The sequence below is a fragment of the Schistocerca gregaria genome, chromosome X (genome assembly GCF_023897955.1).
Source record: "Schistocerca gregaria isolate iqSchGreg1 chromosome X, iqSchGreg1.2, whole genome shotgun sequence".
NCBI lineage: Eukaryota > Metazoa > Arthropoda > Insecta > Orthoptera > Acrididae > Schistocerca > Schistocerca gregaria.
Window position 1 is genome coordinate 684,276,492 of NC_064931.1, and position 27,762 is coordinate 684,304,253.

At 38.5% G+C, this 27,762-nt stretch overlaps 1 protein-coding gene across 1 annotated transcript in view; it reads right to left on the bottom strand.

Annotated features, from left to right (window-relative positions):
• LOC126297764 (serine hydroxymethyltransferase, mitochondrial-like) overlaps positions 1–27,762 on the bottom strand; it is a 113,919-nt gene that overhangs the window by 16,409 nt on the left and 69,748 nt on the right. Inside the window, exons 5-7 of the mRNA XM_049988939.1 lie at positions 25,231–25,435; positions 16,578–16,717; positions 12,496–12,658 (exon numbers count right to left, since the gene is read on the bottom strand). Of these exons, the coding sequence (XP_049844896.1) occupies positions 12,496–12,658; positions 16,578–16,717; positions 25,231–25,435 (508 nt within the window). The remainder of the gene's footprint in view (positions 1–12,495; positions 12,659–16,577; positions 16,718–25,230; positions 25,436–27,762) is intronic.

Below are 27,762 nucleotides of genomic sequence, written 5' to 3' on the forward strand. Positions count from 1 at the left end.
CATTATGTCTATTGATCAGGAAACTGTAATGATATGGTGTGCTGAACTATTAATACTTTTAGAGAGTTCATGCACACAAAATAAAAGGCCTCACTATTGTTGGTGGACAAAAACATTCTAGAGCAGAACTGGAGGTAATAACTTGCTACAGGAGCTGAATATGGAAGACTACTCTTTTTTTTTTTTTTTTTTTTTTTTGTAACTTCATTTGGACGTCATATACTGAGTTTGAATTCCAAATAGTGCCTGAAAGTAGAAGGGCATTGGTGGAAGTCCTGTAGGTCTGTGTAATGGTAGCTAAACGAAAAACTTCCATTAAATATGCATAGTATCAAATGGTTATTCAACTGGTATGATTCGGCACAAATCTTACTTTACTTTGTCAAAAGTATCGTTACTCATGAATGTGACATGATAATGAATGAGGCAGCAATTCTCTGCTGAGTGTCCTTTTTTGTGCTGTTCTTTTATTGCTTGCTTCACACATTCAACAAGCAGACCTCAGCATAGTACAGCGATGTGTAGTAACTCAATTTTCTGCCTTGACCATGCCATTTTCTCGGAAAAACTCATTACAACAAGAGAAAAAACAACATGGATCAACTCTGTACACCAGACACAATGTGACATACAAACATGCAGTACTGCCACGCAGCGGTGAGTGGGTGACATGTATTAGCTGCCAGAAAAATTCTTTCCTTTGATCTGTACCAACAATGCTACAGATATTTGTTTCTGTATTTCAAAACATGTTTCAAGCTAAGTGTACATCCACCTTCAGAACTCCTAATGACATTGAACCCTATCTACCTCACTTTCATTAATGCAGAACAATAACAGTCTTAACATCAACAATTTAAACAAACTTTTCCAAAAACATAAACTTTTAACCACAAGTAAAGAACATACTAGGGGACAACGAACTAAACATTGGAAAAAAAGTTCAAATCAGTATGAATGAGATTTAAATATGCATGTTGTGATATCATGCGAATGCGGATCAATCTGGTTTCATGCTTATAAATAGTAACCTGCTTTATCAGTTTTAGTAAACATGAGATGCATAATGTATTTCATGTTGACTTCATATCATATGTTGAAAACACATACTTGCTAGAGCTGGCTGTGAAAACACCTTGTGAACACATAATAAATGTTACACTGAAAAAAATATTTTTATATTACCTTTCCTTTAAGAATTGAAATTTGACCATAAAATTTAATCACTGGAGCCTATTAACTTTCAGAAAACCATTATTTAGCAATACACTTTTAACGCTTCAAAACTGTTGAAACCCAAGAATCTGTTTCCTTTGACTGCACACTGGTGCCAGCATTGGCAAATATTTGTGGTGCAATGCCGACACATTCAAGACAACTTTCAGTTTAACAAGTATACAGCCAACATAAACATATGTGACACATATCTCACAGCCAGTGCTTTTGTGGTTCTAAGCATGAATAATTATATTTTTTCACTGCAAAACAAAAAGAAGGAAAACACAAAAAAGAAGTTGGTTGGCTGTAAGACTTTACATATTTTGAAATCAGTAAGTTTTAAATAAGGTATAAAATCATAAGCAAATAATCCATAAATGTATTTCTTGCTGGTAAATTTCCATAAACTCAAGAATGCCACTGTTCCTGAGATCGTAATTTGAAGAGTCCTACCTGAGAGTATCAGTGACGTATAGCCAATTTTGGGTTTTGAAATGAGAACCGAAATGACATTGGCGACAAAGTGTGGTCACCGTATTGCTACTGGCTACAATGACCTTTGATATTTGGTTGAAATACTGACAAGAAATGGAGTTATATGAATATTGGCTCAATCTTAATACAAGTAGAACTTTGAAATACTAGGTATTTTAAAATTGGTGGTTTATAAAGCTAAATAATATTGAATTACAATGTTAAGTTAAAAAACAGAAAATTCTCTAAGATTTTATCAAATTTCTGAAATTCTGTGAGATTCCCCTGTTTTTCCCAGGCAAAATTTAATTCCCTGAGAATTCCAAGTATTCCAGAAGAATCGGCACCCTGTATGTTAACCTTTTACACACCAAGAAAAATTAAATGAAAGGTTCAAAATAGTATTATTTACTACCAGAGAATCAAACAGCACAATAAATTACTCAAGGAAATGAATGAAAACCAAAATATTTATCAAGGCAGCTATAGCACGTCTCTTAAACAGTACATACTACACAATACAATTACTTAAATAAAAGAAGACGTGGTTGATAAAACATGTAATACGGCATGTAAATACTGAAAAAAAAGTAAAAAATAGTTTGCCACTCCAAAATTTACATTCCGGGTGTAACACATGTTATTGGGAAATTACCTACTCAACATCCATGATGGAAAACACAAATCTACTTTCATCATCTCCTTTATCACGGTAGAATGCTGACAGTTATTAAGATAGAAAAATAGGAAGCCACAAAAATGTAATGCTGAGGCAGGGATACCGTTATAATTCTGACTTCAGTCAGACATAAGAATTTGCAGTGTGCAAAGTGACTTGTTATGCAATGTGTTTCAATAGACAAACATTAGTTCTGGCCTTAAGTAAACTTGATTGAGCATTAAAATTGCAACAATATGAAGATGGCATGCAACCAACATCAAATGTATAAACATAAAACAAAATCTAGAACATGAAGCAAATGATCATCATTTCAGTGCAACTACATAAAGTAGGCAGGAGTAATGCCACCCACATTCTGTATGTAAGAAAATACATATGCAGTCAGTTTGTCATTGAGAAATTGCTTTTAAATGTCGGTTTTTGTGAGAAGACTGTAATATCTGCCGCCACGTATAGAAATTCAACAACAGCAGGATTGTGGCCTATCGAGACAGTGTTTTATGGTTGGCTATATTACTGCTCACAGGTAAGGCCACACACAATTCCATGCAGGATCTTAACGGCCCCACACAACTAGCGCCTGATATGACAGACATTGCTCACTCATCTGTGAAGGATCATACAGCTACATCATGTACCTCAAGTCAGGAGATTTGTTTGCTTTCAGTAAAACAAGTAACTACATGCACAGAGCAACGCTGTTTGGAGCAGCATTGGCTATTAGCAAGGTTACCATCACTGTGGCTTCCCTTGCCAGAACAGCAAAGATAGTCATACCCACAATGGTGCACCTAATGAAAATGCTAGACAGGGGAGTGCACCACATTGTCTACTGAGATGAGTCCCAGTTCTGCTTACAGCAAAACACGATGGTGGTGTCCGTGTGTACAGTCTCCAGGAAGAATAAACATTGTCAGATAGCATTTTGTCATCACCATACAGGCCCAGCACCTCATATGACAATATGGGGCATCTTTGATTCACAACATGTAACTTCTGGTTTACATAGTAACTATTTTGGACAGTAGATATTACATTTGAGATGCGTTACATCTGGTGACTATGTCCTGTCTTCGAGGTCTTTGTGACATTTTATTTCAACAAAATAATGCAAGACTACATGTTGCTCTTGTTTTCCTGACCTACCTCAACACAGATGCTGTTTGAATGCTGCCCTGACCAGCACATACTAGATACCTCAGCTGATAGAAACGTCTGGTTGTGGGTTGCAGAGACACTTGCATTGCACCAATCACCAGCCACTATGACTGATTAACTGTTCTGAAAAAAGAAAATAGAGTCGAAGCAGTGTTTAATAACATATCTACATCTCTCAGGCAAACCCAGTTTGACTATGCCCAGTCTGGTGACAGCCATTGCTGCTTCCAGATGTGGCAGTTCTGTCTACTAAATTTTGCACCCACAAATCATCTGTTGAATCTGATCATATATTATTCCTACGATAAGTAAAATGTTTTTATTTCCTATCCTTCCTGGTATTTTATTTCAATGAATAGCATTGTAATTGTACCAGTAAGTTAATAAGTCTAATATCAGTGTGAAATAATTTGTGGATGAATTAACAACTTAATAACTGACAAATGTATCAGAAGCATTGTGGGGTATGCTTATTGTGGTGTCGTCTGAGGAGCAGGGTGGCAAAGCCAGGGTGGCACCTCACAAAGAAACCACAGAGGTACAGCTGCCACATGTCACACCCATGTATGAGAAATGCTGATGCACCCCACCTTCTTGAGTTTCTCCCCACCACATGGCTGAGCAGAGGAATGGTCAGCCCAGTTCGCAGTTAATGATTAAGACAACAGCATTACCTTACATAGGCCACCAGTATATTAAATGTCTTCGGCAGAACATTAAAGTGAACATTGTCAGTTATTCTTCAAGTGGAGAATCTTGTTAATTTGTCTGCATCAAGTGATACTTCAATATTCAAGAGACAGATGTAAATATTCAGAACATTCCTGTGGAAATTGATAATACAAAGTTAAGTAAATCTTCATATCTATATTGTAAAGAAATAAACTAACATTTTATATGTTATAGTTCTGCTCAACCTTCTGCCGGAGCAAACCAAATAATCCACTGTTGTGCCAGCAAGTGTACTTTTGTACAGTACAAACTTACCATTTCGGTTTACCACTTTGGAACAGTGTATTCATATTTAAAACCAGCGAAGTGCCTAAATAACTTCCAGTTTGCTCCACTGACCAGTCATTTTTGCAGCTTCTTTTTAGGAAATGCTCTTTTCACTAACCAAGATGGTTCCCATGCAAAACAAGTGATAGTAGGCCAATCAAACTTTATGGAAACATTTGTAAGGACATGTGGAAGAGAAATAATAAATTAAGTGTGCTTAATTCCTGCACAGAATGTTCGAAGGGCGTATGCTGTCAATTTCAATCCCTGCAAGGAATGCAAGAGCAAAGTCTACGCCAATATCTGCATCACACCAGTGAGTTTGTATCGATACCATTTCACAATTATTTGCAACATTTTTTCAAACAGTGGACTGTGGAATGTTCAGGTGACATGGCACAGCTCATGTACTCCTTGAATATTGCACATTGCATCTAGTATTCTCAGCCGCCTTCCCCAGAGGCAGTTCCCATATCATCAGTTAATTCAAAATTCTGAATCATATTCTTCAAGCTCAGTGTGGAAAGAGTGCCTCTTCACATTCCTTTCAAGGGGTGATACTCTAAAATAGCAGCAGCATTGTTCACCTTGTCTGGAACCATGACGACTCTCTCAAACTGCAATGTATACTAATGCTTGTGTTTCAGCCCTATGTCGCAGTACCAGCACCAGCACTTAATGGAAAGTCGTGACAATAAAACCATTAACAATGTAAATTCAGCAGCACACAGTTTGAACAGCATTCTTATAATGTTGGGTACCTACACATTAAATAGTTTTTCCATCTAGACTGGCTGAAGTAGTGAAAGTTTATAATTAACCACCCTGTAAGTCTTAACTGACTCTACACTGCACAGTGTGTGGGCCTTCAAAACTAGACTGCTGGAGCGGATGGATGTAATGAGACATACATTTGAGGACTGCATGGAACAACATTTTTACTGTACATGAAGGTGTTTCCTAACTCCACACTAATAAGATGTTTATCAAAGTTTTTTTCTTTTCATCATGTTCCTTACATGTTAGGACATTTGGCTATGTAGAAGCTCAAAAAAGTGTAGCTCTACTGAAGTGACTGTACAGGCCAGTTCTTGCCAATTTTGTACTTAAAAATCAAATATTTTCTCAAAGGTACAGCACTTTATTTTAGTTATTAGAAATACATTCTCCTGTAATGAACTTTTCCTGTTACATATCCCAACTTAGTATACTGGCAACAAAATACAACAACAGCTTGCTCGAGTTCACAATGGGTGGGTGAATTTTCAATGTTAATTTCTAACAACATTCAAGCTCAGCAGCCATTTTTTTTAAAATTTGATCACCACCATCATGATCCAGGCAGTTTAGTAAAGTCCTCAATCTCGCCAACACACAACGCTCCACATTTCGCCTCACATCAATCACTGAAGAATGCCCTATAAGTCAATAGGCAGTCACCAAGTGGGGAACGGGTGGGGGGGGGGGGGACCTAAATCCTAGTCTAGCGTTCTTACTGAGTTTCCTGAGGTTATCTACCTTGTGCCACCCTATCCTCCTTAAGACAGTCATTCTACTCACAAAATTTATTTAACTGCGTAATCAGTAATCTAGAGATATGAAGTTCGACCCCGAATCAGTTTAGGATTTCTTTTCTGGTACCTTAGTTGTCGATTAGTAGCTTATGTACTTCAAAATTATGAAACGTAAAAGTATTTGGGCTTGGTATAAACTTTTTTGTTAAAAGACAACCCTTTATCATATATTAGCTTTAAATTTAGATGATTTACATAATTCCAACAAGAAACTTGGGTGGCACAGGTCCACAAAAACAGGGAGCTGGATTATATCTCAAACAGTTGTTCATTCAACATTCTGTTGGGCATATCACATACAGTGCAAAAATCTTTATAAAACGTCTCAAGGCAAGCAGAGCCAATATTTCAACTCTGACATCAAGTCCAAAAATTAAGCTCAACTATGATAACTGATGCATTAACATATTTAAATATCGGGATATAGTGCACGAAACAGACGTTTCTCTTGAGTACATGTAAGCCAAGTTTGTATTCAGCTACCAATTCTGATGTTAACATTACCATAAACATTATCTTCATCCCTAAGACTGCTCTGATACAGTTCTCCCCCTACATTTCCCTCTATTACCAAATTAACTATACCTTAATTCCTCAGGATGTGTTCTATCAATTAATCTGTTCTTTTCGTCTATTTGTCTCATACATTTCTTTGCTCCTGAAATTTATACACAACCACCTCATCAGATACCCATTTCACTCATCTAATCTTCAACCTTCTTCCATAGCATCACATTTCAAAAGCTCCTGTCTTCTTCTTGACCAAATCGTTTCATATCTACATCTCACTTCTGCACAAGGTTACACTCAATATCTTCTGAAAATTCCTAACATTCAATTTATATTAAACATTACCAAGTTTCTCTTTTTCAGAAATATTTTCCTTGCTATTACCAGTCTGCATTTTACATCCTCTCTACTTTGGCCACTGTCAGTCTTTATCTACTCAAATAGTAAAACTCCTCCACTATTAGTGTCATTTCCTAATATAATTACGTCAGCATCACCTGATTTAATTCTACTACATTTAATTACTGTTTTAATTTTGTTGAAATCCATCTTATAATATCTTTTCAAGACACTGTGCATTCCCTTCAACTGCTCTTCAAAGTCATTTACCGTCTGATAGAATTATAATCTCATTGGCAAGCTGTAAATATCTTATTTCTCCTCCCTGAATTTTAATTCCCCTTGCAAATTTCTCCTTTGTTTTCTTTACTGCTTACTCAATATATGTTACAAACCTTTTCTCAGTCTTTTCTCAGCTACTGCTTCCAATTGATGTCCTTCAGCAGTGTGTATATGTGGGCGAAGAAGAAAAAAAAATTCCCAGAACTTTCCTGGATTTCCCAGTTAAAAATATACTTTTTCCATGTTAAGTAACAGTATACTTTTCCTCAGAACTGTAAAACTTATCAATCCTTTCGATGCTTGTGGTTTTATACACCGGTGTAGAATTTCCTGGTACTTTAGAAAATGAAACTCAAGGGAAAAAAAAATATGTTTTGGAAAGATGTCTGATGTGCAGCAACATGTACACTGCATATTTTCATATTACGAAAGTATAAATTCTAATTCCACCAAACATCGCATGTTACTTTCCGAAGGATTGAAATCAAGAATGCGATGTGCTTTTGTAAGCCAGTCGTAGCTTATGTCAAGTGATCTCGCCAGCCGATGTCAGCGGATATTCAGAGCATAGGACATGTGATGTAGTCAGCCAATAGCAAACTAACTGTTAAGTAGCGCAAACACACAAATAGGAAAAGGTAATGGTTTAAATTAATATACACAGTGTTGCTACAAGAAAAGAAAAGCTTTCACATATAATATTGGTTTGTACGATTAATAAGCTGCAAGAGAAGCTAAGCTTTCACACATAATGTTGATCTTTTTTGCGCACACAAATGTGAAAGTAGAATTTTTAATGACATAAATGTCTGATCTTCTGGGCTCGAAAATATTCTAAATAGTCATCCTCAAAGATTTGAATTTTGAATGAGAGTCAAACGCTCTCTGATTTAAGAAATTCACTGGACATTCGTGCACAGAGTTCATCTTGTGTAAAAGGAAATTTAATTTACTTTAAAGTAACGCTTTTCAAACAACCATTCAGAATATTTTCCCATGACCTGTTGGAAATTGATTCATTTCAGCAGTTGCGCCAGATGACAGGCGTCACTGTGCTTGCCCACCTACGATGACACAGGAAGCCCGTACATTCTTACGTGTAAAACATTAAAAGATCTTACATTATGTCATAAACGAAACAAGACATTAGAGGATACTCCAAGAGCATGGGAATTTTGTGAACCATACAAAAATGCGTAATTCAGCTTAAAGTGCACATTCTTATGTGCAGATTCAGATGTAAATTTTCTTGTAGTAGCAGTACCGCATTACCTAATCTTTGGTTCTTTATTATGGCATAATGCTATACGCGCTAGAAGATGAAAATGTAAAACTTGAAATGTAGCGAACAGTTGAAACTAGCCAATAGTGTGGAATTTAACACTTCATTTCAAATAAATTGACTGTCTCTGCAGAAAAGATTAATAAAAGTCAAATTTCTTTAACAAAGCAACAAAAATAACTTCATTGTTCTGCAAGGCAATTAATGCTTGACTGTCAGAAAGGTGGAAGCAAAATAAAATCATAAACTAATAACATATTTTAGCCTTCAATAATTATGTGAATGTATTTTAATTCACTTGATAGTTCCCGGCTCCAAAGAAATCTGTTTTGTTTTCATTGGATGTGAGAGCAACAAACAAAGACGAAACAGTAAAATCACTTAACGTAAACACGGGTCTCCTCCCCACTACAACTCAGACTGCTTTGTGCATCAGGTCCGGATCTATGATATTTCTGAACTGGACAATATTAGATAGTGGCACTCCCCCTCCCTCGAACATTTGAGGTAGGACGCCAAAAATTTAAAAAATCGACTTTTCAAAAATATCTTCATTTTGTAGCGCACATCTTTATGATGAGTCTGACACATAAAACATATGATCGAGGGAACGTAAGACATGTTATTTCATTTTAAGTGTGCCGAAGTGCAGTGCCACACTTCTTCACACAGCATCCTTCCATCGCACATCTCTGTATTTCACCTTATGGAATTAAAACATGTAATATTTTGTAATGGGTGCCATCAAACTATATTCAGGCCAGTGGAAATTAAAATGTCCTGTGGTGCCTCTCCTACTCCCAGTCGGCCGGTATGACATCCTACCCCTCTTAAATCTCACAATTAATGGTGGATGGGATTATTTGTAACCGGGAGAACAAGAATTCTTCAGAAAATTTGCAGTCTTTACTGCCTATTAGCTAATAGCTTGCTGTTTTGAGTAACATAAAATTAGATATAGGATACATAAAATGAGTAAAGACACGAGACAAGCAAGACAGTACACATATCATCAATCCTTAAGTCCTATAATTTTTTTCTCTCTAATCTTGCCACAGCTTTATACAGCATACTTTCCTTTCTATTACCTCATCAAAGTTCGTCAAGGTTTTGCTACATGACAAAACGAAATGTGGTTGTCTACTACCAGAAAAGCTGTTAATATAAATAGTACCCAAGACTGGTGCGGTTTCTCGATCTGATTAAGTGTATTTTGTCACTGTGTGCTAGATAAAATGAAATAGGCCTGCCTAATATTGCAGTAATTGTTACACACACCAAATACACGAGACTGTTTCGGCACAAATGGTCATTTTTATAACACGACAGAATATAATTCACGAAGTATCAATATCAAATTGGTATTAGGCCTACTACAAGCAAAAACTTATGTCAGAAAATAGATTCACATTTCATTCATCCTCTAGTTTCTGAAGCACGAGATCGAAAAGTAGTAGTACGAGATTTTTATATAAATTTGGAATCGTCATATTCTTCTGTAATTTGAGAGATTCTTCGTTTCTTCTCCTTCCTCGTTCTGACAAACAATCTTGTCACCACTAATTCTGTAACTATTTCTGCCAGTGTCAAAATTTATTCTCTGGCTAACTTCACTAACCCTGCCACAATCACCAGTTTAGTTATACCTCATTTGTTCTCCAGTTAGGCATTATTATGTGTTCGTACAACACATTTCCCGCGCTACTTCCAGAATAGAACTTTAGTGGCTGCTAGCCAGGGACTGTATAACTGGCCCTTAGTACTGTAGCGGTCTAGCCAAATATGTTTTGTCAAATTTTCATTTTCTTGGATACAAAGAGAAGGCAATACGTAATCTTAGTTGCCTGTTATTCCTGTTAGTTGTTTATTTCCACTCTAGTAGTCTGAATCTATGGAATTCGCTTGTAATTATAACAACGCTGATCATTTGCAAACTCAGTCAACCACATAAACAGCGATTGTCATTCACCCTTTCGGCTTTAATCGCTCAGCTCTTATAGACCCGTCCCCTTTTGTCTACAGGAAAGTTTGTTTCTAGATGCGACAGATGTGGGTGATTTGTGAAACAAGGTCTTTTCCTCAATAATATGAATTTAGCACCACCCCTCCCTCTCCCTAAAACTGCCACCAGGGGCAGATACCACGGTTTGCCCCTGCCCTCTAGTTCCAGGCCTGTTGGGCGTACGTCAATCTGCCAGCTTAGGCGCACCAGCAAAATTTTTCCGGATAGCATCTGGCTGCTTGCTGCAATTGCTTGTACAGCTAACTGCCACATTTCTGTAGCCAGAAGCAGGAGAAGGTACTACTCATACATGACTGAACTGCACACGGGCATAAGCTCCCTCGCAACCGCTCAAACAAATCTATTGTAAACAGTTGTGACGTCACACTCATCGGAGACAATTTGTTGTTATGAAACTGCATAGTCTTCCTAAAGGCTTTGACACATTTTGCTGTTGGCAGACACTTGTATGAGCACTGTGTTTTATTCTTGTATATGGTGCATTTCCTTTGCAACTTAAGTTTTATTTTCGTTTTTTTCTCTTGTTCGTGTTTTATTGCTGCAGTATTATTCTGCAATAGCGAGATACAGTCATATTCTTTGTTGCGGTATTGGTTCTTACTAGTCAAAGTTACAAAAATGTAACTAAAAACTGAAACAATGAAAAATTCCTGGAATTCTAAAAAATTCCCGGGTTTTTCCTGGTTTTCTCCTGGATAAAAAAATTCCCGGGTTTTTCCGAGATCTCTCGGTTGCCCCGGATCGTATACACCCTGTTCAGCTCTTATAACAGTCTCATATCTGTACCAGTTGTACACAAACTTTTGCTACCTATGTTTTACCTTGCTACTATGAAATTTTAAAGGGTGCTCTCCACTCAACATAAACATAGGTTTCCCTTTCTTCAGTCTATTTCCTAATAGAAATTGTTTTGTCAGCACTGCCTCTTGTCTTCCTACATTTCTCCAGAACCCAACCTGGTCTACCCAACGTTGGCTTTTACGAGTTTTTCTGTTATCCTGGTAATAATCTGTTTCCGTATTTTGCAGTCATGACTTAATAAACTGGTAGTTTGGTGATTCCCATTTCAAGGGATGGGAAACTGTAGACAGAATTGGTATCTAATGTCCTGGTGGTTTGGGACTAACTGGTTAAAGAAAAATTATTTGAGAAGAGGCCTAGATTTAAACAGAAGACTATCACCCTGCAGCAGGGTAATGCATCCACCTACAAAGTTGCTTTGGCAGGGGGAAATCTTGAGTAATCTGAAATACAAGTTGCTGGTATGTCTATCTTATTCACTAGATTAAGAACTCTCCTGACTTCCACCTATTCCCACATCTAATGATATTTGTGACTACAAACTGTGTGAAGTAGTTTATAGTAGATATAAATTTTGCAGATGTAAAAGAGATTCTTCTTCTGCCAGTCCAATAACTTTTACCTTTCTCTTTTTACAACAAAAGTTTCTTGTTTATGTCGGCAGTATTCATCTACCATTACCAATCTAAGATGTAAGGTTGATCTGGCATAACATTCAGCAAACATTACTCTTATTCCTCAACAGACCCTCAGCAATATGTATGTAGAGATGTGTGTGTGTATCTGTCCATGTTACTGTAAGTGTGAAATCTACTAATACCATCACCATGCATGTAACAAATGCCAAATTATGCAGGCATAGTGAAAAATTTATAAATATTCATACATTCTTTTATTTCAATTTAACTTTGTCAATATAAGGCCATGTACCGCCCTTAAGAAACAATTTATGAAAATGTGACAGACTTCAATGAACATATGGACATTAAGAGGAAAATAAAGGAGTATATAATGTTAGTGATGTAGTAACATCTCACTAATATTTCAACTTAGACATTTTTTAGCCTAATTAAAAATAATGGATCAGTGCAGTCTTAGATAGTATTGCTAGAATCATAGGAGACATAATAAAATTATTTTCAGTTACACTCACCTGTTTTAATGCTACAGCCACGGCACCAATGGCATGGTTATGTGGGCCACCCTGAAGTGATGGGAACACAGCTGCATTGATGCGAGATTCAAAATCATACAGTATACTTTTTCCAGCCTTATCAGTACCTTTTACACCACGTCGATAGAAAATCAAGCCAGATCTAATAACAAAATAGCAAAGAAAGAAACCTATAATGTACATTGATATTAAGAGATGTTGGAACAAAGTAATTAAGTTCTTCATTAATGTCATAACATTAGTACCGCTCATTTAATATGCGATTATCATACTGATTTGTCTTTGTCACTGATTACGTAGATTTTTGAGATTATATTACATACGATGGCCAAAAGTTAACAGGTTTTGACGATCCACAAAACAAAACATAACAGTAATGTGTTTATCAATATGCATCTGACAGCACTATAATACAAACAAATATATACTGGAAAAACATACCAAGGGCTTTAGCTGCCATTTATTCTGTGTGCTGTCACAAGAGGTTCTTATATTGCATATCACGCTGTCCAGCATGGCTTGTAGTGATGCACTCTATGTACTCCCTCTAAAGACTGATTATGATCTGTGGTGTGAGTTTTAGGACTTCAGTCATTTGGCCTTGAGCATCCCATGCATACTCAACTAAATTAACTCTGCACAAGATGTCCGTGTTTTGCAGGTGTTCATCCTGTGTGTCTGGGAATCACCACCATCTATGAAATGGAACCCAGGCCCATATCCACAACAAAAAAGGGCTACATCTTATGCCTAGAAAACACATGCATTGATGTATATGCTCTTAAAATGATGCCCCCTCAAAGAAGAACAGTGGAACCATCAAACTGATTCTTTTTTACAGTATTTGCAAGATTGTAACAAGACACAGAAGTGCACCAAGTCTAAGGATGGCGATACTTCCTCTCCAGATTAAACAGAATCATCTGCAAACAGAACTCATTGCTGTAGGGTCCTCTAGTGTTTGAGCTGAAGATACAGCTGAACCCGATTTGTGTGTCACTCTGTCCTGTGTAATTCTTATTTGTACATAAAGTTTTGTAAGTCCCAGCAAAATATAATTTAAAAATGGGTTAATTAAAACTTATATATGTGTCAACATTTATCTAATATGCTGCTATATATAACAAATTCCAGTGAAATAAACTGAGTTTTGTGTACTTGTAATGAGCACTGTTGTTTGAAAAGAAGCCCAGTGATATTTTACTTAACTTGGTTCTTGCGTACATCAACAGTGAGTGGGTGGTTCCGCAGAGACAAGGCACAAAGCCATGGTTAACCAGAGTGGGTGTCTTGCAAACAAGACACTCCTGGCACTATTGTTTTCAATACAAGAATTTCTTATGTAATAACGACTGAGAAGTTGAAAGTTGTCGACTGACTTTTATTGTTGAGCAGTGGTTCTTCCATTCAATCATTTTTGATCAATCACAGAGAACATAAAAAGGAAAAGTTATGCAGATCAGAAAGTAAAATTAATATGCGAGGTGGGTGCTACACACAAAACAAAATCTGAAATAGCTTCAGATTTGGGACTTGGCTATCCTATATTATGTACTACCATCAGCAAAAGAAAAAGTATTTTGAGAAGGTTTTTAAAATTGGTTGCAAAATCAACAACACACAACCATCAGCAAGAGGAGAGAGACATAGATTTGGAAAAGGCACTTTTTGAATGGTTCCAACAAAAATGTGGTGCAGCTTTACCAATCAGTAGCGACTTTTTGATGTTGAAAGCAGAGGTGATAAGATTTAGCAGAAGTGTTCACATCACTGCTGATTTCAAGGCCTGTCGGGACAGTTAGAAGGATTTATAAATCATGAAATCACAGGGAGAACAATTTCTGGCAAATCTAAAGTTGTGTATGATATCACGGTGCAACACTGAATTGACAAGGTTCTTCCAGGTATCTGAAGGGATTATCAACCTCAAAATATCTAAAACTGTGACAAGATCTGTATATTCTACAGTCTACTTCCTTGTAAAACATTAGGTGAATACCATGGGTCATGCCATGGAAGGAAGGAAAGTAAAATTCATGCGACAGTTCTGGTCACAGATGCAGGTGGAGCTGACAAACTTCCCCCACTCATGACAGGACAGTCTAAGAATCTGAGGTGTTTAAAAGGTGTAAAGACAAAACCTACAGAATAGAAATCAAATACAAATTCTTGAATGACTATGAGTCGACGTGCAGCACATCCATTCCAAATAGTTTTGGAAAATGTTTGAGTGGAATTTTTCCTCCAAACTGTACCAGTGTTCTAGAGCCACTTGATTTGGGCACTACTGCAAATTTCAAAGTGCAATGTAGAAAAAAAATCTGGTTTAACATAAGCTACCACTCACTGATGCAGGAAATAAAAATCTCTCAGTTAACTTACTACAAGCTGTGGAACTTCTTTTGGCTGCCTGACAGCTGGTGTCATCCTCTACAATCAACAACCATTTCTGTACATCTGGTGTGTTACTGGAAGGGACTACTGTTGATGATGATGGAGGAGGAGGAGAAGAGTCAGGTAATGAGTTAGCGCTACTGGAGGATGCAGATTTTGACAGTTTTGTACATTTTGGTGATAATCTCGGTGAGTGTGTGGAACTACAGGATGAGGTGATTATTGCTGATGCTCTCCAACAATGTGGTGGTGATCAAGAAGGTGAACCAGCTTTAAGTGACAGTGATGGAGATGACTATTTTAATCTTGAAACATCTATGCTGAGTGAAGTGTTAAGTACAATCAATGTGTGCAGACATTACATAGTGTGAAAATTTGTAGTGAAAAAGCTCTGAATTCATTACTAAGTTTGCAAAATTGGATGTATACACTTAATGCATGAAAAGTGAAAGAATCCAAATTATCTAATTTCATTAAAGCAGGATAGAGTTCAAAATAATGTATTTTCTCTTTGATACTGCATCTTTGTTGTTTGTACAGTGCAAAGTGCCAAATTACAATACAGTATTTAATTTCTCTAAAGGAGGACCGAGTAATATTTTTTCTTTTAATACTGTACTCTATCTTTGACATTTGTGAAGTTCACACTTGTATATACATATATTTTCCAATGAAGAATACGGTGTGTGTTACTGTAGCTATATCTCACTTATAAGTAATTCTGAGTTACAAGTAATGTTTTAACTTGGATATATGTATAAATAAGGCCCACCTTTATTTGTAAACAATGGCAGATTGTAAAAGTGCAAAATCAGTAAGTTGGGAGAAATAAAGATAGACATGCAGCTTACCATAACTGGTTTATTAACTGTGCACTGAGCAAAGACTACCACAAACATGAAAGTTAAAAGAAGTGCCTATCATCATTCCTGTTCACTGAATACACTGTTATTCTTGATGTAAGTAAGATGTATAGAAACTTCATTGATTGGAATGGTGAAGAAAATTATACAGCTGAAGAACCAGTGTAAAAGTATCTAAAATGCTGTGGTAGTAAATTATGTAACAATAGACTGCCAAAATACCAATAAGAGAAGTTTAAGTCTTCAAACAAGAGGAAGAATCTTCTGTATTTGCAGTTCATTTGGTGTTATGGATTAAAAAAAAAAAAGAGAATTTAGTGAGGGCTACAATAAACAAAGCTGACAAACCTGCAAAGTGAGAGATGTGGAAACTAAGAAATTGAAGAGCATAAATGGCATGTAAAAAGACAAAGATATGCTACTAGATGGCACTAGAAGCTACTAATTAATTACTATGCATTTAATTTCAGTTATTATCTGTGATTTATTTGAGAACCAACCACTTAGTTGTAAGTTTGTAGCACTGGCATTTCTGTGCTCCATTCGGTGCAATGGAACAGGAAGCAAATTTTTTCTGGCAGCAAGTAACATTCATTACAGGTTACAAACTAAGAATGTAGAGTGTCAAAACAAACATGTAATTTAACAAAATATGCACATTTTAAATGCAAACAATATCCTTTCTCACTTATTCTCAGTATGTAAAGAACTATCAGTACACTCCATCACAACTGAAAAACTATAGCAAAATAGTTGTTTCATGATACTTGTTTTGACAATTACAGGAGGAATCCTTGACAATACCTTGCTCCACGAAGTGTTTTGTGTGTTGTCGTTGTGACAATATCAGCATATTCAAATGGACTCGGGATAACACCACCAGCAACCAATCCAGAAATGTGAGCCATATCTGCCATCAACACTGCTTTAACTGAGTCACAGATCTGAAAAAAAGTGAAATAGTATCTTTCATTTTGTATTCAGGGATAGTGGGTAAGTAGCCCCAGCCTTAGACCATAACCAGCTACAGAAATGGGGGAAATGGCCATAAAATATTTTACTCAAATACTATCATGTATATCCTTTCAACACCAACATATCAAAGTTGGAAACACGGATTTACATGCTACAAGTAATGTACTCTTGAGATCTCCCCCATCTTCTTCTTTATTTCTTTTCTTGGGTTCCATGAGACCATCTGGATTCTATGCTACTCAGTCACACAAACACAATCAATTTGTAACATGACACACATATCAATAACTCAGTTCAGCTTCATTCTGTCATATTGTGATACAAAAGGCACTTCACAGGAACTAAGAGTGAGTAATGTATGCACTACATTACACGCTCTTATCAATGAGTATTCCATATGCCAGACATTGCTGCTACCTGCTATCCCACTGGTGCAACTACTTACATTTTGCTACAGAACTGAACATAACACAGAGACAAGTACACAGGAATGCCTTTTAGCCTAAACTGAAATTTTTGAATATCACTATCATTAAAAGTTTTTTACTTTGAAAATTCAAAGATTACTATACAGTCCAGAAATATATGTACAGTGCACTGCTAAGATACACTACCAGATCGAAAGTATCTTGACACCTAATAATGGACATTGATATGGGATATGTCCACCCTTCATCTTTATGATGGTTTGCCTCTGCTGGAATCACTTTCAGGGTGGTGCCTGAATCTCTGTGGAGGAATTACAACCCATTGTTCTTCAAGAGCTGAAACCATAGAAGGTAGTAATGCTGGATGCTGGGGTCTGGAGGGAAGTCAACTTTCTAACAACTCTAAGGTGTTCCATTGGGTGCAGGTCAGGACTCCAGGCAGGCCAGTCCATTTCAGGAATGCTATTGTCAACAAGCCATTACCTTATATATACTGCTTTACAATAGAGTGCACTGTCATCCTGATATTACAATCATCCTCTCCGAATAGTTCCTCTACTGTATGCAGTGCACAATGTTGTAAAATGTGCTCGTATCCTTCTTAATTTAGAGTTTTCTTTAAGTGCAACAAGGGGACCCACCCCCCCCCCCCCCCACCCCACCCCACCATAAAATCACCTCCTCTGTATTTCACTGGTACTACACATGATGGCAGGTAAGGTAATGTTCTCCAGGCATTCACCAAACGCAAGCCCTTCAATCAGATTGCCAGAGTGTACAGTGTGATTGATCACTCTAAATCACTCATTTCCAGTCATCCATTGCTGGTGGCATCACTCTTTACCCCACTTCAAGTGTTGTTTAGTGCTGACTACAGAAATGTGTGGCTTATGAGGAGCTGCTTCATCACTGTAGCCCAGTCTCTTTTTACTCCATATGCACATCACTGTGCTAGTTTTACTGCTGGTAGCATGTTGCAACTCACAAGTGATTCCTTCCACTGATTCCCTGCCTTTTTTTTTAAACTGCCCTCCACAATGCTTGATCATCTCAGCCCATCAGTACACAAGGTCTGCCTGGTCTTGATTTAGCTCTGGTTGTTCCTTCATGTTTCCACTTCTCAATAATATCACCAACAGCCAGCTTGAACAGCTTTAGAAGGCTTGAAATTTCTGTGATGGATTTGTTACTCAGATGAGATCCAATGACTAGCCCACATTCAATGTCAATGAAATCTCTTGACCAACACATTCTGCTGTTTACATCTTCTCTACAACACCACCATACACCCTCTCTGCCTCTGTTTATGCAGGCAAGTCTATCTCTCATAACACCTAGTGGCCAATTCCACATTACGTAAGGGATCCAGATACTTTTTATCAGATAGTGTATATCAATATTCTTTAGTGGAACTTTACATGTGGTATAAATGGCCACCCCTACCAATTGAAAAGAATTACTCTTGTAGAAATCTGCTGTGATGTAAATCTCCAAAGAAAATATCCATATTTCTTATCTATATATATATGATGCTTAGACACACATAACAATATAGTCACAGTCTATCAGCAGATAATGTAGTTTACCTCTGACCCCTTTCTTATTTTGATGAAACAAGGTCACTGAACAATCTGATCCACATTCCTTATTTATTGTGCTAGTATCTGGCATTTTGGGAATGTTATTTTAGCAGAGATATCTCCCATCTGATTTCATGAGGCTGGTTCCTCCAAGGTCCCAGAAATTTTCACTTAAGAGAAAACAAATCCTATTATTTATCTGACCCTCCCTTTCCAACATTACTCAGGTTTAACTCTATGGTTACTCTATACCAATACCACAAAACTGAGTGTCTTGTCAGTTATCAGCATGTTCTCAAGCCACATATTAACTTCCCTTACAGCATTACCAGGAAGGTGACGATCATGATCCTGGAACAGTTGCACTAAGTAAAAAATGGTGATATGACCTGAGCAACAATCTTTTGAAAATCTTCACCTCTGTCATGTGGTCATTCCATATATAATAGCTCCTAGCCCATTTCACCATCACTATGTGAACATCTTGAGGGTGTTCCTTACACAATGCACCCAAATATGTCACCAGAGTCCTATACTTGGCTTGAAAATCCTGTTTCCTGTATTTTGCAGAACAGCTTCCTAAAACAATTTATATTTTTTTAACATTGTTTAAAAGTATCTAGGATTTCCCACCAATGGTGGTCATCAGCATATTTTCTATCTCTACAACCGCTGTATATTTACTCTCACGAACATCATGCATTACTCATTGCAAGGCTGAAAAAATAATAACCGACAACAACACACTATTAACATGAATGATGATGTAGAAAGCAACAAATAAAATTTCTCTGATATTATGAAGAAGTTGGTGGTTTGGTTTTTTTGGAGTTGAAGGGTTCAAACTGAGAGGTCATCATTCCCCTCATGCTATGTGTATCAAACCATAAACACAGCCAGACTGTAACCAAGATACAATAAAACAGAGACAAAATCAAAGAGAAGTAGGAGTGGGGTGAGAGGGAGTAAAGTGGGTGGGCTGCAGTTGGGAGGTCCCTGGGGCATGGTATGTGGTGGGAGATGCACCTCCTGTATTCGACCAGCACCACCTCACCCTCTGTTACCGCAAGAAAATGAGCAGCACAGAGAAGATGATAAAATTTTAGGAAAGACAAAAAATTAAAATGGCAAACATAAAAGAATAAGGAGAATAAAAAGATGGGGAGATTGGAGACCAGTCTGGACCACCAAGAAAGAGCTGCTGTAGGTCCCCTGGGCCAGAGCAGATGAGGGGTGCCCCTCCAGCCTCTCAGGTGTTGAATGAGGACAAAGTGCCCCGCCTCACAGAGACACGTACAAAACATCTTCACAGGTGAAATGTAAAACCAGGTCAGTCGCTTTGGCATCATCTGCTAGGATCAGAGGTAGTATGCCAAGTTGTGCGACTGGATTCGTGATTTCCTGTCGGGAAGGTCGCAGTTCGTAGTAATAGACGGCAAATCATCGAGTAAAACTGAAGTGATATCAGGTGTTCCCCAGGTAAGCGTCCTGGGACCTCTGCTGTTCCTGATCTATATAAATGACCTGGGTGACAATCTGAGCAGTTCTCTTAGGTTGTTTGCAGATGATGCTGTAAGTTACCATCTAGTAAGGCCATCCGAAGACCAGTATCAGTTGCAAAGCGATTTAGAAAAGATTGTTGTATGGTGTGGCAGGTGGCAGTTGACACTAAATAACGAAAAGTGTGAGGTGATCCACATGAGTTCCAAAAGAAATCCGTTGGAATTCGATTACTCGATAAATAGTACAATTATCAAGGCTGTCAATTCAACTAAGTACCTGGGTGTTAAAATTACGAACAACTTCAGTTGGAAGGACCACATAGATAATATTGTCGGGAAGGCGAGCCAAAGGTTGCGTTTCATTGGCAGGACACTTAGCAGATGCAACAAGTCCACTAAAGAGACAGCTTACACTACACTCGTTCGTCCTCTGTTAGAATATTGCTGCGCGGTGTGAGATCCTTACCAGATGGGATTGATGGAGGACATCGAAAGGGTGCAAAAAATGGCAGCTTGTTTTGTATTATCACATAATAGGGGAGAGAGTGTGGCAGATATGATACGTGAATTGGGATGGAAGTCATTACAGCAAAGACGTTTTTCGTCGCGGCGAGATCTTTTTACGAAATTTCAGTCACCAACTTTCTCTTCCGAATGCGAAAATATTTTGTTGAGCCCAACCTACATAGGTAGGAATGATCATCAAAATAAAATACGAGAAATCAGAGCTCGAACAGAAAGGTTTAGGTGTTCGTTTTTCCCGCGCGCTGTTAGGGAGTGGAATGGTAGAGAGATAGTATGATTGTGGTTCGATGAACCCTCTGCCAAGCACTTAAATGTGAATTGCAGAGTAGTGATGTAGATGTAGATGTAGATGTAGTTTAAGATATTGCCGCAAGGATGTGGGCCACCATCAGTTGGGTGCCAAACTGGCAGTAAGGTGGGTCCTCACAATGGAGTATGTAACCATGGGACAGTCAAGTGCGGCCAGTGCATAGTACACATTGAACAGTGGATTCTCTTTGAGAATCATGAAGGGAAGACTGCCATGTGGTTGCGGTCTCCTTCATTTCCCTCAGTTGGTTTGGAGATTCCAGGGCAGACTGTTCAGAGTTCCAGATGTCCAACAAATGATGGCATAGGGTCAATTGAAGGTCCAGCTCTGGGACCCCATTTCCAAAATTGGCATCCTGGTTGCCAACTTTGACAAGCAGTTGGTGTGTTCATTCCCTGAGACCCTGATGTGTCCAGGTGCCCACACATGATGATTAGCTGTTTAGCATGATGAGGGTCACAAGGAAGATCCTGGGTACCCTTGACTAAAAGGTGACAAGGATAGCACTGGTCTATTGCCTGATCAGGGAATCACTGCAGATTAAAAGCACCTTGCCGGTGCAAGAGTGAGCATGGCTAGAGGCTTGTTCGACGGCCACCAATTCGGCACTGAAGACACTGCATCTATTCGGCAGGGAGCATAGTTCGCTGCTCCTTGCATGTGTGCATGCAAAAACAGTTCGTCTGTCGATTGCTGAGTCATCAGTGTGTACCACTTTGGACCCAGAAATGCACCAAGGACAGCCAGGAACAGGCAGCGAAAAACAATGGAGTCAACTGAATCGCTCAGTTCAAAGTATAAATCGAGACAAGTCCGAGGTTAGGGTACATGGCATGGGGGCATACACAATTGCTTGTTGGCAAGAGGCAACAGTGGTGGAAGTTTGAATTCAGAGCAGTGGCACTGTAGTCTAACTGCAGTTATGAACCAAGTTCTCGGTCTCTATTGTGGGAGGTGGATCTCTGGTTGTGAATGAACAGTATGACATTGACAGAAGTGCATGATGCAAGTTTTGCTGGCTGGAAACTGAAATCTGTGTGTGAGACCCCACGACTACGTCTTTTGAATGATACCCTGCAGTCAGCACTCAGCAATAACCACACTAGAGGAACAAAAATCATTGGTATACAAAGGGGGTGATACTGAAGACCTCATGGCTGCTCCTAGACCACTGATGGCAACTAGAAAGAGAGGGACAACCAATACAGAGCTCTGCAGGACCCCGTTCTCTCTGGTACGGGGGTACTGTGGGAAGCACCAACTTGAACCCGGAAAGTATGGTGTGACAAGAAGTTCTGGACAAAAATCAGAAGTCGGCCTGAGATCTTACTCCTGTAAGATAGTGAGCATACAGTGTCACCATGTGAAGTCATAAGTCTCCTATAGGTCAAAGAAGGCAATAGTAAGGTGTCAACATCAGTCAAAAGCTGTCCAGATGGTAGACTCCAGGCAAACTAACTTATCAACAGTGGAACAGCCTTGGTGAAAACTGCCTTGGTTTGGAGCCAGAAGGCCTCGAGACTCAAGGAGCCAACACTGCCAGCTCACCATCCGTTCGAGTGACTTACAGAGAACATTGGTGAGACTAATTGGGTGATATAGCTTTCCATCTCTAGGGGCTGCTTACCCGGCTTCAGTACTGGGATGAAGATGCTCTGCCTCATTCCAAGTATGGGTGAAGGTGGTAAGGAGATAATGCTGACAATCCTCTGATCAGTGTTTGAGCATATGGTTGTGGATGCAGTTTGGCCTTGGTGTTGCATCAGGGCACTGAGGAATTCCCACTCACTGAATGGAGCATTATAGGGCTACAGAAGAAGTGTAGTGAAAGAAATGTATGCACTCCACCTGCTGTTTAATGACACGAAAGGCAGGTTGACAGTTCTCAGATGCAGAGGCTTGAGCATAATGCAGAGCAAAATGTTCAGCTTCTGGGCACTGTTGAAGGAAATTGCCATTTTAAAAAAAAAAGGGGGGGGGGGATATCGCCAAGCAGTTTGCCAATTGTTGGCTGTCACACTCTGGACAACTGCATAAATACCTCCAAGTAGCTGAGAGCTAAGAATGACAGTGGAGGTGAAAGCATCCCAGTCAGCTTTGTTGAGAGCCCATCTGGGCGGGCACCCAGTGGAGTGATGCTGAGAGAGGGGCAAATGGTCTCTACCGCAAAGGTCATCACGGGTTCTACAGTGGATGAATGCGAGAAGACCAAGGCTGCATATAGAAAGATCAATGACTGATTAAGTTTCACTTGTCACACTGAGGTATGTGGGGCTACCAATGTTCAAGAGAGAGCTCGAGATCTGCCAGTAACTTTGATATCTTTACTGTGGTCAGTGATTGTGGTTCCACACTACAAAGGGTTATGGGCATTGAAGTCATCCAAGATTAAGAAAGGTGAGGGGGGGCTGAGAAACCAATGCAGACAATATGTTCCAAGGCAAATCACCATTGGGAGGGAGAGAAACATTACAGATAATAAAATCCTGAAATACCTTTATCTGAACAGCCACAGCCCCCAAAGTTGTATCAAGAGGCACAAGTTCACTGTATACAGAGAGAAGAACATACGTACCACTCCACCTGACACGCTATCATAGTCAGCGTGATTTTTTTAAATACCCTTATAGCCATGAAGGGCAGTGGTCCACATTGCTGGAAATCAAATTTCCTGAAGGACAATGCCAAAAGCAGCAGAGGAGTTGTAGCAGCTCAGCCAGGTGGTGGAAGAAACCACTACAATTTCACTGGACAATCATGCTATCAGTATACTGTCAGGGCATGAAGGGACCAAGAAGGCAGGTTATGCTCCGGGGTCACCTGCTGCCACCAGCTAAGAGGTTACAATATTAACACACACAGGTTTTGAGACACATTGTGTGGTGCAGTGTGCAGACTCAGGGTGACTGAGATAGCCACCTAGGCCACAGAAGCCAAACATGTGGCATCCAGTGGCGTGGGAGCCACCGCAAAGAAGACTACTTTTTATCTTTCTTCTCCTTATGGAGTTTAGATGACTGAGAGCTTTCCTGAATCAGTTTCTGAGGAATATTGCAAAACCCTACGACCAGCAGGCTGTGGCTCCTTCAGCCACTGTCTGGTGTCCAGTTGCAGACTGGCAGAAACCTTGGAGGGGGGGCATTCTGAGCAAGCCCATTCTGGTGTGAGAAGCTGGGCAAGGATGTTGCATCTCCAGCTGTAATGGGGAGTGATGGTCACCAGAATGTCACCCAGCTTGTCAGGAGGAAGCAGAGTGCCTGAATGGACAGGGGGTGCTGCTTTAATCAAAACTGACCCACTCTTCATTATGGAGCTGGCTGCAACTTTCCCAAACTTGCCCTCTATACCCTCTACAAAGAATAAAGGATTTGCAGCCAAAAAAGAATCCCCATATATACTTGTACACACCATGTATTGGGGGGGAGTATTTCTCTCCTTGTCGCTTAGCCCTATGTTCCTCCCATTGCATAGGCAGGGAAGCAAACACTCTCAGGTCTTATCTCTGTGTTGAACGAGTTCTTTCCTTATGAAGAGACTGCTGATGCTCTAATGACCAGATGCAAGTCATCTGCTATGGTGCAACTCATGCCAAACAAGCAGCCACCCAACCTCAGCTATGGCTACTTGGCCAGTAATCCATTCCTCAAAGTCCCCTTGCCCCAGTCATGATGGGCACATAGCAGCAGGTCAAACACAATGGGGGCCATGTGTTTTATTTAATGAAAAGTTGTAGAAAATGCCAGAAGTGGAAACCTGAGTCCCCAAATCATAAACCATGTCCAAACTAGGTCTTCAGCCTGCATCAGGAAGACATTCTGATGGAAAAGAAGAGGGGGAAAGGGATAGTGGTAGTACAGGCTTACAGCACAGAAATGGAAGTAGTATTACAAAGGAATGGACATTATATTAAGAGAATTTGTATCTTATTCTGTGTAATAAGTAAGGTATAGAAATTGAATTTTTTAATATGTTCTTAATACATAATATGTTCTCACTATCAGTGTTAATGACTTATCTTTATACTTCAAGGCACAAATAATAAACACTGATAGAACATGTGCCATCTCACATAACAACCTTCCATAAACAATAACTACGCTACACATGTTAAGCAATATCATTAAGCCTGACTCTCACCTTTCTGAAGCATTCATAGTCCAGCAGTCGTGAATATGCTGATGTTCCAGCAATTATTACCTTTGGACGAAATAGAAGCGCATTCTTTTTCAACTGGTCATAATCTATTAGGCCAGTTTCAGTATCTAGGCGATAAGGCATTGATTCAAAGTAAACAGAAGTTGCAGATACTCTTTTAGATTCTGTCATGAAACCATGGGTCAAACTAGAAAGATAAAAAGAAAAACAATTTATTTTAATAACTAGGCCTTGAAGTTACCATCACTGATTATTTCACAGTAGCCACGTCCATAAGTTGCTCATACATCTCAAATTAAAATTCAATTCAGTTCTTTCCACCACTTTCCTGTACAAAAGTTACATCCACCCTGTCAAGAGGGAATGGACAAAATGAGTAGAAAAGAAGTAAAAAGATGTCCAACAAATACTGATGCTCATGTCAACCGGAAATTTAAATGAGTACTGATGCTCATGCCAACTGAAAATTTAAATGAGTATAATCTGCATAGCATCACACATAAAATTTCAACCTTAGGCCATTATCAAGTGTAACAACTGCAACAGATTAAAGCACAATAAAAGTACAAGAATCGGACTGAGTATCTGAAAAATAGCAGGGCAAACAGTTAAACCAATGAATGGGCTGCATGGTTTGTGCTCTTACTTATGTATTATAAGTCATTAGACTTGAGTAAAACCCAACTCATCGTCAAAACATGTAACTTCAATTATATAAACGAATTTTGTCAAAAGTAAATGGGAGAACATTTGTGTAATATACTAATTTACTGGTAAATAGCATTATTCAGTTGATATGGTTGTGGAAAAATAGATGACCACATCACAGGTTTTAAAGTTTGCTGCACTGTGTCTAAGCAGCCACCTACATAAACATAATTGAAATGATCGACAAAGATTATCATTAAGGCATCCAAGTTTGCACCATGCGATCTGTGGTATGTCATAGGAAGAGGTAGTTGGACACTATTATACAAGCTGGTTAGATTATCTTTGATGTGGGTAGAGAATGCCAGTGTTTACATAATACGGCATGAAGAGCTAACTTTCCAATGTGCATGTAAAAACATGACTTATGCCATCATAATTGAAGATACATAAAAATAAAATGCTGCAAGAGTGAAATATGTGATACATAGTGAATTATAAAATAAACAGCTATGCATTGTTATGAATTACAACCATGTTTAAAAAAATGGGACAGTTACATAAAATAAATGGTCACACACGTCCCTGGAATTTAAAACCCGTTACATAGAAGCACCAATGATCATTACAAAAGACAATGTGTACAATCATACAAAATGGGGAAAAAGTGGGAGTATGGGCGAGGAGGTCGGCCGGCGCATAGTGAATCTGCAAATCGTGTACATAAGGATTAACAGGAATGGATCAAAGGTATTAAACAGATGGTCATAATATGACAGAAATCACTTTACACAAAGGAGTAATAAATAACAGGTTCATTTGTATCTCTTACACTGATGCTATCTCCGACAAAATTGCTAGAACATTTGACAAACCTATCATACAGGTAAGTTTCCACACAAACAAGAACTTGGGTAACATCCTCAGGCATGCCACACACAAAACTAATCCAGAGAGTCAATCAGGCATACATAAGATTGTGTGTAATACTTTAGATAGTTGTTACATTGGCCAGATGTGATGTGCCTTTAAAGATAGGTGTAATAAACATATCAGGAGAACAGAAAGCAACAACATTTAGCAAGCACCTCAGAGACTCTAACTACCAAGTAAAAGAAATCAACCAGACCTTAGAAATTCTATACACAGTACCAAAAAGTAAGAAAATGGATATACTGGAAGAAACTGAAATATACAGTGAAGTAATAAGAGGCCTCCCACAAGCTATTGAATGACCAACTAGTAATAAAAAATAAAATAAAACTTCAGATTAATGTTGGTAGAAAATTAATTCATCATTTTTATTCTGTATCATGCATAGTGCATTTACTATAGTTGTCAACCTCATACTATAAGAGGCTTATCATTCCTTCTGCATACTTGTGTAAAAGATATTGCAGTATATGTGTATATATGGATAGCATAGTGAACACTGTGTGCATTGATTTATCCTTCACCTCTCCTGCCCCCCTTTTGCCTTCATCTAACTAATCAGACTACCACACCCTATGTCCCCTCCCACACTGTAAAAATACCACCACTCCTTATCTACTTTACTTAAAAAGTGAAGATTCTTCATTATATTTTATTGTTTTCTGAAACAATGGAACAAGTGGTGTTATGGTGTACATATATACAATGGAAAACTGTCCTGTACTTATGTTTTTAATGTTCAGTACAGTTACTACACTTGTTAACCCTCATACAATGTGGGTTACTGTCCCTTCTAAATAGTTGTGTAAATAATATTGCAGTATAGGTGTATATTCGGTGAACACTGTGTACAATGTAAACATTGGTTTTCCTCCTTCCCCTTCCCCTTCCCCAGTCCACCTTTTTTAGGATTCACCTCTCTTATTCAGACTA